This window comes from Pomacea canaliculata, linkage group LG3, assembly GCF_003073045.1.
Source record: "Pomacea canaliculata isolate SZHN2017 linkage group LG3, ASM307304v1, whole genome shotgun sequence".
NCBI lineage: Eukaryota > Metazoa > Mollusca > Gastropoda > Architaenioglossa > Ampullariidae > Pomacea > Pomacea canaliculata.
In genome coordinates this window covers 4,009,977-4,026,153 of record NC_037592.1, presented here as the reverse complement: position 1 = coordinate 4,026,153, position 16,177 = coordinate 4,009,977, and the positions used below count along the sequence as shown (strand labels likewise).

General features: G+C 37.7%; 1 protein-coding gene across 1 annotated transcript; it reads right to left on the bottom strand.

The window, feature by feature from the left end:
* Nucleotides 1–735: 735 nt before the first annotated feature.
* On the bottom strand, nt 736–15,121 carry LOC112559228 (transforming growth factor-beta receptor-associated protein 1-like). Its single transcript, XM_025230289.1, is given in 28 exon segments — nt 736–1,847; nt 2,241–2,431; nt 2,696–2,768; nt 3,560–3,720; nt 3,875–3,986; nt 4,309–4,409; nt 5,079–5,213; nt 5,723–5,795; nt 6,165–6,233; nt 6,501–6,694; nt 7,572–7,763; nt 9,175–9,279; nt 10,060–10,155; nt 10,870–10,984; nt 10,986–11,024; nt 11,262–11,331; nt 11,334–11,421; nt 11,761–11,867; nt 11,870–11,894; nt 12,462–12,476; nt 12,479–12,568; nt 12,960–13,024; nt 13,027–13,045; nt 13,366–13,464; nt 13,807–13,841; nt 13,844–13,899; nt 14,230–14,282; nt 14,884–15,121. Coding segments are annotated over 28 exon segments (2,595 nt in total). The 5' UTR covers nt 14,959–15,121; the 3' UTR covers nt 736–1,705.
* Nucleotides 15,122–16,177: the final 1,056 nt, after the last annotated feature.

Here is a 16,177-nt window from a genome sequence, read left to right as displayed (position 1 = left end):
TGGGTTTGCTGTTGTGCACCCTGGCTGGTAGGGGGTTGACCCCCCACACCTAGCACCTTCTGATGACCGAACTGTATCTAGTTATCACACCGACTGCTTACACTGTCCTTGCCGTGACCTCAAAATATTATCAAAGAGCAGAGGTAAGAACTGATCTAGATTAAAGGCTAGTCACTGAGATGCAAGGGTTGGGGCAACTCATGGCAGAGGAGGAGAGATGCCTATGACACTATAGCGGCAGGCATGCTGGGCTGACCACTGCATTAATATTCCATTGGAAAATGTTAACACTTGGAAATAGCCTAATTGTGCGGCTGTCATGCATTAACGTGGACAAGTTATCAGCTCTAGTCTTGGTGCAGCTCCAAACTTTGCACCCAATTCTCTTATCGCATGCACACACACATAACCCTGAAGGCACTGCAATCTACAAAACATCACATTTTGGGGAGGGAAGGAAGGGGGCAGATTGAGGGCCAAATTGTCACCAGATAATTTCTTTGCCGGGCACTCTCATTAGCCTCAACTGATCCATTGGAGCTGCTTTTTTGCTTGTTGTGTAATAAAGCCAGGGTGCAAAAAGCAATATGGGTTCACAGAATGCTGATTTCTATTCTCAAATACTGCATAAAATAGTTATTTGCTTACATAGTCCAAAGTCATAACAAAAGATCTGCATAGTAACCTAAGGATACATTCCAAATAGCTAGACACAAAGAAATGAAACAAGTCAGGTGAGGTGACATAAAACTGTTTAATCGATAATGGGAGGTATTTCACACATCCCATCAACAGTTGATCAATGGTCATCCCGTCATGATGAATTGCTCTTTCAGTGCCATGCGATATCTCTTACTATGGCAACAATAGTCATAAAATTAATCACTTCTCCCAGTGTTATTGCTATAGCCCTCCTCTCTTGAAACACACTCACACATGCAGATATTCACCAACTCTATATAAACATACCAGTTAAGCTCTGTGTACAATGTTCTATTATGACATTCATCAGTTGCTCCTTTTATTACATAAGTGCACAAAGACAAGAATAACTAAATATTCATACACACAAGCAAACACATGCACACCAACACATACTCTCATCTCACTCTTCTGACACAAGCACCAAAGCTTTACTCATTTCAACATACACATGGCATAAAAGCTCAAAATAAAAACGCTCTTAAGGGTACAAAATATTAGCTCTTGGAGTCCTTGTATTTAGAAACCTAAACAATAATACATTAATACTCAATTTTTACCATGAAAACAACAATAGGCCCTCTTTCCACACCTGTCCTCACTCTCACACACACTTCACAAGGATGCATGGATAATACATACACCAACCAACAAAGCAAAACCCTTTTCATTGATTTGGGTGCACAGCTTATTCCATATTAGGTGTATTATCTTAAAAACCAGTTTGTATCCCATAAACGAAGTTCTCTCAAAGGAATTCTTAAGATGAGGCTTCACACCCTATATTTCCACCCTGATGAACCTGTGATGTCATTTTCCTGTTTGTTTAGTTATTAAAATGTGACCACTGAAGTAACAAGTCTGCTGACAACAGGGATGTAGTCAAGTGCTGTCTCTGCTAGACTAGCAAACCTCTGTTCGCAGGATCTTTGGTCAAATTCTCACAGAGATAAAGCCAGAGAGACCCCAACAGATAGAAATCATTCCCCTGGCTCTGTATCCGTCAACTCTTAGCCGAACTGAAAAGTCGGCCTGTAACAGGGCAGATGAACTTGTTTTTGGCGCAATGCACGTGTGTCACAATGCCATTGGGGTAGCGGACAAATGTGGGGTCATTGAAGGCTCGCTTGCACACAGCACATAACCTAAATAGAAAATCAACATATTAATCTATGTGGAATCATGCTGTTAAAAGGCTCACTTCATGAATACAGACAAAATCATCTATGATGAGTCATGCTGTTTGCAGCAAAGTTGCCTGACCATAACACTTTCAGATGAGGATTAAAAAAGTCATTAGCGCAGCCACATGAAAGCTGTGCTGAAGGAAAATATATAGTATCTTTGTTTCAATGCACACAGCAAAACTAGAAAACTTGCCTTCTAGTGAATTCAGATTTACATTGCAAGTATATAAATATCTTACTGGTTAGACACCTAAAAAATAAATATCGGTGTGTCTGATACAGATACAAAGAGAAAGGAAGGGAAAGATAACCAGATCCAACAAAATCCAAAACTCTTATTGGTGAGCCTACCTTTCTTCATTCATTACAATGGGGTCTCGCTGCAGCTCGATGCACGCCTCCTTTGCACGTAGATTTTCAACCCTGGCCATCATGCGTTCAATTCTTGTCATGCGACTGTTATGCATGCTGGACCGCACAGCACGTGTCAAAAATTGGTTCAGCAACCCTACTGACCATTTGTCTGGTAACAACTGTAACACCTGTAGAAAGCACACACAAACAGGTTACTCATCTTGCATCAGCAGGCCCTGAAGCTCACACAAACCAAGCTTCTTTCTTAGAAATGAAATAAATCTTTTGACCCACTACTCTAGAGGATGTTTCTGTAACGTTGCTGTCAGCCAGACCAACTGATCAACCACCGGGTCCAGGCTTGCGATGCAAGACTTGCCTGTTACCATCTAACCCACACCTGGATTATTTTACATCTATAAATCTGGTGCTGAGTAGGTGAATAAGCATACCTTGATAGTGTCAAACTCTGCTACACTGCTGTTGAGCAAAGCCATAGCTGGAGCAACCAATGTATCTCTTCGCCTAAAGCAATTAGACAAACAACACACATGGTGTCAAATACCAAGAAAGTTTCCTTTTCGACACGTCTTGTTCTAGGCATGAACTTTTATGGTGCTATACCAACATTCAAGTAAGGGATAACTTATACAGAGTCTACTTGTCTCTATTTCACCAGCTTTGACACAAGAACCTCTTCCATTACCTTGCCAGCAACTGTTAGCCTCCCAAGAAATGAAGGGAAAAAACACTGACGCGAACAAAATTTTGTCAGTTCAAATAACCAAGTTAGACAATCTCAGTGAAAAATTCCTGAGACTACAAATCAGAGCAAAAAATGGTTGGGATGCACATGTGGTCCTCCACATGGAGAAATACACTCTACACATTCTATCATCATAAGAAGACCTGGATACAAACACAGATGTGCCACTGTGTTACTATAAACATCTACCCAAACCCAAATTATTGCAAGAATTAGCAAGTCAGCTTAAAATCTGATAGCAACTCTACTAAATAATGTTAATGAACTTCAAGCTTTTAGTCCCTGTTCATAATTGTCTTCAATAGCAGCTATCTTCCTAATCATTATCTCTTCTTCTATGTTTTTCAGATTGGCACAATGCAATTTGGGTTGGATTAATCCTTTTATGCCCATAATAATAACAATTCTATAGCACCTTTCTCTACCAGGGGAAGTGTGTCATTGTTACAAAAACTTCATTTAACTTCATGTAGTTATTGATAATCTGCTTCGAGAAGGTTGTATGTCAAAAGTCACCAGCTTAAAATGCAAGGCCAGGAGATTTACTCACTCATAGCTGGAGTCAAGATAAACACTCAGAAGAATGTGAAAAAGACGTTTGCGGTAAGCTGGATCTTTCCCTTGGGAGTTGACTAGACAGTAGTTCTCAGCTGCCCCATAATCTTTCAGTTTGTGCACAAGAATACGGAGAGCTTTATCATGTTCCTCAAGCTGTCAGACAATCATCAAAAGGGGGCTCAGTATTGACTAGAATGCCACAAAAAAATGTAGGCTATTTAAGGTGTATGCATGCACATTCTGTATATGCCCATACTCCCACGCACGCGTACACACGTCCATCAGATGTGAAAGAACTGCACTTCACCTTGCCATAAAGAATGGCACATTCAGCATGCATATCGCTCTCTTTGGCCTTGCCCAGTATCAGCTGTACCCTGTAAAGGTTGGACATCTGCAGCATGTGGCGCAGCTTGGACCTGCCAAAACCCATATCAACAACTAGAATGACATCAAACTGGACCCACCAAACAACCTCACTGCCAAAATTAGTGAAAATGACTCTATTTCGAAATGCTAAAGAATTAACATACCAAAGACTTGGAGTCATTGATAAGTAATGGATGCTGACCTCTATGTAAACATTTCCTCAATGTTGTGATATAGTTTGTGCAAAGAAGTGACATTATAACCATGCATCACAGCATTACCCTTCCCTACTCCTCATCCATCTATCATTATTTCCTGAAGAGCAGTTTCACTGATTTCAAGTCATTAGCTGGCAAGAAGAGACTCTCTCACCGGGCTATATCCAGTTCCTCCTTCTTCACACCATCTTTCTTAAGCATTTGAAGCACGGTATCCATGTATAAGACTGCAAGATGTGTGTGGTATTTCTCCTTCTGCATAAAAACAAATTTTCTTTTTACAGATTCTATTCCCCTACCTCCTGTAAGACAAAGTCTTCTTACCTGTGTATGTGTTGGGTACATTCATGTGTGTGGAAATAGGAAGGACAGGTATATATGCTGTGTGTGTGTGTGTGTGGAGTTGGCTGTGGGTGAGTGTGCATGCATATGTGTGGTGGGTATTATTAACTTATAAGCATTAATGGGTATTAATGCTTTTGTGTGTGCATGTGTGTGTATGTGCAATGTACAAGTGCGAACAATGTATACATTAACATCTTTAGACAGAAAGTGATTGTCAATGATTGAAAATATCATTGTCACTTGCCCATAACTTTTTTCTTTTCATTTGCTAATATTTTTCACTGTTCACATCTTTTAACGCTGCACCTTGCAACAAACTTTATTTATCATTTTTATTTCTAACTTTTACTTTGTGACTATAGCACCTTCCCATGTTCAAATAGCCCACTGGGACAAATAAAGTTGGTCACTGTCAGTGAGAGACAGAAAAATTATGTTGAAAAAAAAATGATCCTTTATTTTTATGATCCCTGTTATTCAGTTTTAATCTTTTGACAACGTAAACATCAAATTACAAAAAACATGCCCATCTTATTTATTGGCAACATAGTTTATCTGCTTCGAACTTATGCACGATACCTCTAGTTTGCGTTGAAAAACTAGATATTCCAGGTAAGTGATGACAGCTTTTGGAAATCGGTGTAAATAATCAATAACTGCATCTGGTCTCAGTCGTTCTGACGGAGGCTCATTCGGTGGTCTTTCTGTTAGCACCTGTTTTTTTGGACCATAATTTTCATTAGTAAATGATATTAGAATCTTGATGAATACTTCAAAATTAACTGTATGAGACACATTTTCATGTTCATATTTGTTAGTGGCAGAGTACATTTCTTGCTATTTTTATAATTATAAAACTCTCATGATCTAAATACGAAACCTACGTGTTGTGCTGCTAAAGATCGGCTCAGAGCATTTCACACTTTGTACTTGAATCACTTAAGAATTTAGTATTAAAAGGATTACAATGCTCTATGATTACTTAGCAAGGTTGAAAGAAAAATGAAAGATAAACTGCCTTCATGCTTTTGATTTTTCTATTCAACTACTTTCTTTGGCAAAAAAAAAATCACTTCATGATAAGCAAGCAACAAAAGCACCAATAGAGATCTGTCTTTGATCTTTCTGTCCAACTGCTTTCTTCAGTCATTAAAGCAAGAATAAAAAAAAGCCTGTTACAAGATCAATAATATCAATCAATCAAAAGGCTGTAGCAGGCAAACCTTAACTCCTAGCTCCTCATCCTTTTCAAGAACCCAGTCAATGTATTTCCACACAAGATCATGGTCACTCAAGCTGAAACATTGTTCACAAAGCAGTAAGTTGAGCAGGTATGCATGTATCTCAGGTGTGCATGCACACGTGTTTGTGCTCTCATGGAAAGAGACAAAATTTTTCTCTCAGAGAGACCAAAACAAGAAAGCTTGGTGCTGATTGTGATCATGCGCAGTGAAAGAGTTTCAGCATTTCTTCAAAATTTGCCAAATTACTAAGCATGTCCATTCAAGTATGAGTTTTTGTTTGTTTGGTTTTTTTTCATGAACCTTTACCATTATCACCTGTCTCTGATAAAACATAAGTTCTTGTTCTTTCTCTCTTAATCACTCTTCACTCTCTTACACACACTCTCTCTCTCTCTTATACACACAACTTTGATATACTTACTTGGCTAGCACCTCTACAACAAAAGGCAATCCTGGAAAAGCTTCATCCTTTACTCCATCATCCACAAGCCTGAAAGACCAAATCAATATTGTGCAGACTTGCCAGTGCTGCTAAAGTAAGACTATCTTGTAAAACCTATTTTTTCTTTCTTCCAACACTCCACTTGTAGCAATCATGTTTGCTGCTGACAATATTGCCCTTTGGTCTGAAAAAAGAACCTAGTTCTTCCAATGCTTTTATCTTCAATAAACATTCCACTTTATCTGACTTGTGCGCTGGTACATACACAGAAAAATCCATATTCAGTCTTGACTGTGAAAAGCACAATACACTTACTTTGTCCAAACACCTAAAGCCTTATCGTGTTCCCCATGGTACTTGTATAGCAATGCCAAGATATGGAACCTCTGATACTTTGTCAACCACTCCACACAGTCAACAAGATCACAACCTGTATCCACAGCAACCAGTGTCTGGAGCTCTGGCGAGTTCGTCTCAGCATAAAGTTTTAGCAGAGCGACATCAATCTCCTGCAATTAGCAAAAACTATTTCAAATTCACTTCACACATGGCCAGAACAGCTCCAGAAAGCTCTAGCATTCCTTCCTCTTTGTCACTTCCGGGAAGACGACAGTAGTTCCCAAGAAGAAGTTTCATCTAAATTCTAGCTCTTTTGATGGCAGGTGCACTACAAGTCTAATTTCCCTACTTTTGATTCCTCACATTGTGTTCAGCGTTTGATCTTGACCAGCTCCTGATCAATGACTTCCCTGTCTCATCATGTGTAATTCACAACTTTTGTTGTTCTGCTCACTGGATGAGAAAGTTTTCATTCACCCAAGGAATAATGTTTATTGCATTCATTCAACATGCAACAATTAGCATTCATGCTGTCTCACACTCCCTAGGGCATGAGCACTATGATGGTCTGCGCTATTTTTTTTTTCCAAGTAACAAATGATGTTAGGACATTGTATACATGATTCCTCATGATTTGTGTAAATTATAGCTGCATACGGTCTGTTGTTAATTTCACACTTCTAGACTTAGAATCATTAAGTCATGCAGACAGCCATCTATTAATAGAAATATGAACTGCTCAATCAACAGTATGTTGTGTTCAAACACATTATTATTAATCTGTGAAATTTTGAAAATTCTTTCTTGAATTAGAAAAAAAAAATGTCTCCCTGCTAGAGCTTTACAATGTTAGTACAATGCAGAGAGACAGTAGACTAATCCAACAGGAAATATGTTCATTTCTTTTTAATCTGTTATGCCACATATGAATAGCATTACATTAACATTTTTATTGACCAATAATGTAATCATATAATGTACATGACACATGTTCTTTCTCTATTTAGACATCTTACACTCATAAATGATGGACTGAAAGCTACTCACCAGCTTGAAGCCATAGGCTGCTTTGGTACCTCTAATGTCTTCCAAATATGTCCGCAGAAAGTACTTGTAGTCATCAATAACTGATTTATCTCCCCTTGCAAGTTGGTTGACATCAGCTATCTCATGCAGAGCAGGTACGGATCTTGTAAAATTAGAGCTGGAGGGCAGTAAATGGGGATATACACTGATGAGCTGCACACAAAAATTCCCCAGTTTATAAATTATTAACTTACAAGCATTAATGGGTATCTTCGAGAAGATGGTTTCTCAAAGGCCTCAAACTATAACAAAAATTTAGACAATCAAAGTCGCAATCATAGGGTATGTAGTATGGGGACACGCAGTCCTTTAACACACTAGTCCCAGAAATCATCTAAAGTGGACTTAATGTCCGCAAATGTCCCTCTGTAACTGTAGCAGTTTTTACTACATGGCAAAGTAGGATCCAGATATTTTTGGATACTAGTCCCTTTACAGTGTTTACCTGGTAAATAGGCTCTGAGTATGACAGCATGCAGATGCAGGTGCACAATAAGTTCACCTACTTAACTGTAATCATGAAGAGTAGGTAGGTGAAAGCAAAGGCCCCAAAACATAGGAGCTGGGGAAGCAATAGGTGTCTCAGCATGCCTAAGGCACATCTGCCTCATATTCCTTCCCTGATAAATCAGGTACTCATTTTCACTGAGCAGGAGAGATTTCCAATCACAGGCTGTGCAGACCTAAATCCTAGGCCAGTGATGCCCAACCTTTTTCGGCCTGCGGGCCATACACATTTCCGACATGCATGCCACGGGCCACTTCACCGCAAAAAATACAAGAAAGAAAAAAAAAATAGAGCAGATACCATTTTATAGAAGCAAGTTTGTACTGATGCCATTAATTATGTAGTAATTAGAGGGATATTTGAAGTTGTTTACCCGAAACCAACTTCTGAATGTCAGTGCATCGTAGAGACACCAAGTCGGAGCACTGAATCGAAATGTTCATCCATCGAAAAAAAGATTGAGAGACGCCGCCTACGTAGGGATAAATACTTTCTTCTTCCTTTTTAGTTTTTTTTTTTAAGTTTTCTTTTTTATTACTAAATGCCGATTTCGACTGCACTGTGGGCAGAAGTTTTGCGGGCCGGATGGCACCGTGTCGCGGGCCGGATATGGCCCGCGGGCCGTAGGTTGGGCATCCCTGTCCTAGGCCATTCTAGTCCAGTCAGTGCACAAACCACTAGACTAAGAAGTCTTCTTGTACAGCACCATATACTGAAGATGGCTCCTCTTCCCCTGTTTCAGTTATACCTACACACCTATAAGGAAGAGCATGAGCAAAGTGATCAGAGCAATTAGTGTCAGGCTGAAGGTGCACACAACCAGCCACATTGATACGACATCAGTGGTGGCAGCATAGTTTCCCCATGACCTCACTGATTGAAGGGTACCTAGGAGGATTTGGGAAGGAGAGAGTAGAAAGGCACTGCCCTCACAAAAATGTTGGACTGAATTAAGCATGGTCTCTAACACCTCACTCCTCAACAACCAAAAGTTATAGGACTGTCTCTAAGTTTTCTTTAACATGGCCAAAGAGACACATAAAAACGATTCTGTACCTCTCTAATGTCAATCTCACTCTCCTTAAAAAGAGTTCTAGCCTCTTCAAACTCTTGCTGAGCAAACATGATAAATGCTGCTTGCTGCTGAATTCTTCGGTACATCTGCAATAGCATATGAATATGTTATGTCAATACTATAGTAATTCATGTAAACATTGTAGTTGATAATAAATATTATTACTCAGAGAAATCTGTAAATATATTTGACATACATGTACCCTCTACACACACACACCCCCCCATGCATTCATGCAGGTATAATGTGAAACCAGAAAGTACGAAACACAGATGACCATGTGGGTTGGATGAATAATCTTGTTTAGGAATTTTTTTTAAACAAAAATGAAGAGCAAAGAGTTAGTAACATATTTACTACAGCAAGGGATTTATTGACATTCTTTGGACCTCCCACAAACATCCAGTGTGCTTCCCTCTTACACAGTTGTTTATAAAACTACAAGACTGAAGAATGGAAAGCCTGGTATTTCTTCTCTAAATTTATCATGTCATTTAATTGGAACTGTTTTAATTAACAAATGTTAACAGCTGTCAAACTGAGTAGTTTTTGACCAGAAATAGCAAGAGATAGCTGAAATTATTGGCTTCTAAGGCAAATCAAGGTTAAAAAAAAAATCTCTTAGCCATTTGAAACAGCTTTAAGCCTGTAAAACACAAAGCTATAAACTAGCTCAATAAAGCATAAGTGCGAAATCACTGTGAGGTGGAAGCACTTTCCCTCAAAATCAACAAAAGCAACTATAAAACATTGAACACAATTGTGAACACATTATTTATCCAAGAAGTATTCCAAAGTACAATTCTGTAATAATAAGCAGTTAAGAAAAAAAAAAGCATGATGATTTTTAACTGGGGAATAAATACCTTCAGAAACTTCTCTCTTGTCATGCCAGTGCGGTTAGCATTCTTAGCTAACTCCAGTGCCTCTGTCACACGCTTGTCTGCTAGAAGAGCTTGGATCTAAAACAAGATTTTATGCTTTCACAGGAATGCTTGTATGCATGTGCAAACACAATTTTGAACATGTTTGTACCACAAAGAATAATATTTATGCACAAATTACACACAGTTAAATGAATCGGCACAAATGAACTCACAAATTTATAACTAAAACTGGGTTGACCAGGGCTGGTATTTACAGAGAGTCTGCAACTACTGACTTAATAAAACCTGTACAGCATCAAGACTTAGTTCTAAGACAAATGATCTCCTTTTCTCTGTCAGTTTCTTAGTACCTTAAGGGCGGAAGACAAAATAAATCAATGAGTGTGAATATCCCACAAATGATTGACTTCACAGGCCTATATGAGTGTCATAAGCTTGTCATCAATGACTGCTATGCACAGGTAAAGAGTAAACACAATTTGCTTATTTCTTCAAGCAGCTCTACTAGAAAAAGAGACAATTACTGATGGAGATCAAGCTGAGTTTAGCCCTATTAATGATTTAATATCTATTGTCAACATTCTTGTGTTAAGTGCTTTCTGTTTTTTATTAATGCTTAAGAAACTATAACGCATAAAATAATGTGTGTGTGTAGATAAATGTGTGGTGCATATTAGGTGACAATAAATGAAATTTAAAACATAATAAGTGACCTTATAATCACACACAGTTGAATGTGTCCTTGATATAGGCATACAATTTCCTGTACAAACATCAGGCACACAATACCTGTACAAACATCAAGAACACAATACCTGTTTCAAAAGGGACAGGTAGAAGGCTGTAAACTTCTCGACTGGAAGCAACAAACAGCCGACCATCAAATCATTTAATGCAATACCCCCTTGGAAGGTATGGCTTGTTTCTGTTGCTGATCCAGAATGCTAAAGAAATAAAGATAAAGGGCAATAGAATCAGACTGAATTTGAAATTAAATTACATTCCAAGTAATTTAAATTAATTTCAAAACTTATTTCTGATCATATAATGATGAAAAACCACACTTAACGCAAAGTTATAGGTCCATATTCAAATTTCTTAATCTCCATGTTTGTCCATATTCAAAACATATTTTCAACCAGAGTTAGCAGTGCATCAAAGTTCCAATTCTCAGAAATTACCTATGAACTGTGATAATTCATCATTCATGGTCCACGATGTATGGATGGACATAACCAACAGCAATCAGTTGTCTGACCACTGCATAGGTGGACGCTGAGATATACCTGCTGATGTTACAAACATTCCAAGGGCACTTGGACTGCTTAAAAGGAACTCCTCCTGTTAAAAAAAACACCACAATATAAGTATATAAATTAAACTTACCAGGGTACCCAGTGTAGCCCAGGTACTCTGTCCTGCAAACTCTTCCAACTGTGATTTTATTGTCAGCTTTTTATCTTGAACTTCAAGTCAGGAATAATGGCAATTGGACATGAGAGACAATAAGTACAGAAATTGTGAAAATGTGTGTTCTTGCACTTGTTGAGGTCTACAGCTCATTTTGGTCTGAAAGAGGAAGGTAATGGGGAACGAGGGGATACAATGATTTTAAGTCAAAAGAGATAATTGAACAAATTATCTTAATTCTCCAAAAAAAGAACAAAACTGAGAACTCACCTTACTAATGCGTTTGACAATAGGACTGGTATGTTCTGTGTCAATAGGAAAGAGGTCTGTAATTTGTCCTGTTTGTGAATTGATCATGCAGTACTGAGTAGTAAGTGTGCACACACATGGATCCCATCCATTCCCTGAAATGGAATTACAAGACATACATTGAAAATCACTGAAAATCGTGAAAGTTTCTACATGGGGATTAACATACTGTTATGTGGCTTATGCTGGAAAAGTTATATACTGTAATGCTCCATTACTTATGAAAGGTTGTACCCATGTATGAGCCAGTTAGCTTACTCTGCTTGGCCTCACAGCCCTTTTTTTTTTTTTTTGTCTCAGGAGATGGTGAAGGAGAAAGTGTCCATGGCATTCCAGAATGCATCTTCTCTGCCATGTAACCCCCATACCCCCTGCGCTAAAGCCCGGAGTCTTCAGCAGTCTTTCACAGATAAAATCTCTACTGTTTATCAGCTACACTGTCAACTCCACCCCCATCTTGACTTGGTGAAATCTATAAATAGTTAAAAAAAATTTTAATGTAAAAAATTTCAGGTTGATTCAGTATCACATCTGCTCAGTAGGTCTGTTTTCTGTCTATCAGTGATCAGTATTTAGTTCATCTATGTTTCACAAAAATAACACTTTAGATCCTTCTTAGAATGTAGCTGCTGAAACTGAATAGATTCATCAGTTAGTCATACCACAGCTATTGGCTGGGTTCAGGAACATTCAAGTCTCGGAGATGCAATCAACGGTCCTCTGTAACTGTATAAAGCTGAATAACTTTCTTCTTCAAAGCCACACATATCTGTTTGAAAATCCAAACTGAAATCTAAAAGTGCTGAAATAATTTAAAGGACCCATACTATCTTCTAAAATATACAATACTGATCTATTTCCCATTAATACTTTCATTTCTAAAAACTGTTATAACAGGAACACCTTAACTTTTGAAAATGTGACATTTTTAGAATGACTTGTGGATGATAATTTTTTACTTGTGTTCTGATATAGTTTTTCAAGCAAAAAAGTTAAATCTATATGCCTCTTGTAAATTTTACTGGCATTTAAAATGACAATCTCATACTAAAAATAAAATCATTTTAAAGATCTTTAAGCATATCAAACTATGTAGAAAATTGTTTATCGCTCATCTCTGGTATGAACATGAGAGGTAATTATGAAAAACAAAATATTACCTCTACACTGAATGGATTTGTGCGGATAGGGTTTTCATTGATGCTGAAACAGCTGACACTTTTACTTTGGCTCCTGTCATGACTGGCTGCAAAATAAAATTTAATTTGCAATTTAATCATTTAAAAAAATACTTTTAGCAAACTGAACCACAGAAATAAGTAACAAAGTGATGCAAAAATTTAAAAAGTATATATTTAAATCCGAAATACCAAAAGAAATTAACATGCAATGAGGACTGAACTTACAAGGAAAGCCACTCTACAAATTCTATTATTATTATTTTTCAATTATATCGCTATGAGACAATCAATCAAGACGACTGCTTAAAAACTGAGGTTGTACAAGAACAATATGTGTATTTATTTTCCTTTAAAAACAGAAAACAAATTTACAATGAAAAAATACCTCAAGATCAAACATATTCAGCAGGGTGAGGGTGTTGTCACAGAGAATCATTATTCTATTCAAAGCAGATGCAGCTTTTATCTGCACGACTGGCTTTTTCTGCAAAGAAAAGCACGATAAATGATTCTAGAATCTAACATTTTTCTACGCCTGAGTAAATAAATAAATACATTTAAGTAAAAGAAGACTGGAGCAAGTTTACTATCTCGTTAAATTTTGGCAATGGTGAAACATAAAAGAGTTTAGATATTATCATGTAAAACATTGTGTAACTGAAAAAAAATATGACAAATAATATAAAAGTACATGGTTAGAATAGGTGGGTAGGACCAATAACCCCCTTCACTCAAAAGTCAATATTAAACATTGTAATAAAGAATGCTAATAAATAACAAATTGCTTAATTTGTTGATTAACTATTATCTTTTTCTCTGTACTTACAACCGTCAAATACTTGTGTCCTTGTTCTCTGCTTTAAAAGTAATGCGGCCAAAATTGTTGCTTTGTTCTTCTAGATTGTAGTGTACTACAAAACTGTGGACAAGGTAATAGCGCATTATTCACCTACACACTCCAACTGCACCAGGTGTTTAGAAATACACATAGCAAATTGACTTAAAGCAGTTGTTGCTTATAACCAAAAAACCAAAGTATTAGGTTTAGTTACTGAATCTTAAGAATCCTCTTAAAACAGAGAGTTAATATAATGAAAATAATCACTCACATATCTTTGACCAACACATGCACTAATAAAGCTAAATAGTAGTGGTCTTTGATTTTAGTCAACATTATGAACGCTGATGTGTTAATAACATTTTAAAATGCACAGTTTCAACCAAGGAAAACATTAAAAAAATATTTTACCAGTCATTTGTTCCAATATATACATTTTTTCCACACACATCAATGCACTCAATCTGAAACAGATGACCATTACAACTTACTAGCCTTGCCCATTTATCACCATACAGATGCTAACAATTATAACAACCCAAATCATCAGTCTAGTCTTCAAGATAATATGATTGATTGAAACATTGATAAATCTGTATATCGATTGCTAGAAAGGCCCTTAAATATTTAGAACTTTGTAAACATTTAAAATTCTGAAGGAAAAACTTAATTCATCCATCATTTGTGTGTCTCTATAAAGCTAAAGAAGAATGTAAGTATATCTTTCTTTATAGTTGGCTCCAGAGATCGTGATGGCACTGTTTAATAAGAGGCGAAAATTTCTATCTCATGATGCTTGAAGATTTTGTGGGGACTGCTGATACGGAAATGTATATAATTCATTAAAACAATTAGGGGGTGGGGGTAATGGTAAAATGAGACAGCGAAATCTTTGTCTTTACTAGAAGAGCAGAAAAATGAACAGAAGCTAGGATCGCTAGGTCAGTATGTAGTTTCCGCAGAGTATGTAAGATTCACCTAACTAGTACTAGTTATCACATTTAAAGTTACTTTAGAATAGCATCCATCGACCACAAATTTAAAGCAAAAACATAATTTACACACCTGGGTCCTCGCTTTGTCCGACATAAGCTTCACACGCTCAATGGCCGGAACAAGCTCGAAGCCTTGAATACTCATGGCTGTGATGTTTCTAATCTTACCAAAATCCAAGAAAGAGACTGTAAACACTAAGGCGAAGTCTCAAAGCCTAATTCCACAGGAGGGTGACATCTTGAATTGTGTGCTGCCGTCTGCCGCGAGGTGCCTCCCACCGCCACAGTGTGTCATGAGGGGAGGTCACTCCCAAGCATGGTGCAGCCATGTCGTCTGCTAGTAACTGTGCATTCCGAGCTTGCAAAACTATTGCCATTCACACTCCTCTATTCTAAATAAATTTTTACAAAATAACTAAGTCATTTATATATTTTAGCAATATATTTTTTATTTCATTGTTGATATCTAGGTCCTTCGTTGAAAACAAAATGGAAACAAGGGCGGACGACTTAGCTATCCTTTTCCTCCCCAGCATGTCTTTGCATAACCATGATGCGTGGATTGCTGTCTGTCCGCCAAGACCAACGCTAGGCCTCTTGCTAAGGTCTCCGCTATTAGTCTCGGCGAGCCTAAACAGAGAATGTGACTGAACCGGAAGCTTTGTAGTAGCATGCCTCGTTTTAGTAGTTAACTGCGCATGGATGATGCCAAGCTGATTGTCCTAAATACTGATCTGTACAAACACCTGGAGAAGCCTCTAGCTAGAGTTAGTGTGATCTTCTGTTGGTTGATTTCTCTTCTGCCTTTAACACCGTGGAACTCACTTGGGGTTTTTTCCCCCTTTTTTAAAAAAACAAAAAGGCAGCAAAGATAAAGTTTCGATCCGTTAACATATGCAATGGTCATCTGGGCCCTGGGCCCTGCTGTCAGCCTGTACGGCCCGCGGGTTCCTCTCAAAGCCACTGCTTGTTCCCATTACTATTTATACTACACGTATACATTTTGACAGTTTAGTAGCACTCTGGATAGGAGCTTTCTTATAAAATTTGCTGATGACACTGTCTCGTAGTCACTCTTGTGTGATGAACGTAGGTTTATCCACACTCTTACTGACATTGTACGGCGACGTGCCAAACACTTCCTTTACTTGAATGCGCGGAAGATATTGGGAATATATTTTCACTTTAGGATGAACAAGCCTGGCGTATATTACAATACACTGCAACTTTATTGGTCCCAAACCCCAGGGGAATTCAAGATATAGTGCTCGTACTAGCAATAATATATACATGGTATGAGAGTAATATTCGTGGTGATGCCATCGAGATATAGTTAACAGTTATAAATATTTCGGCAATATCTT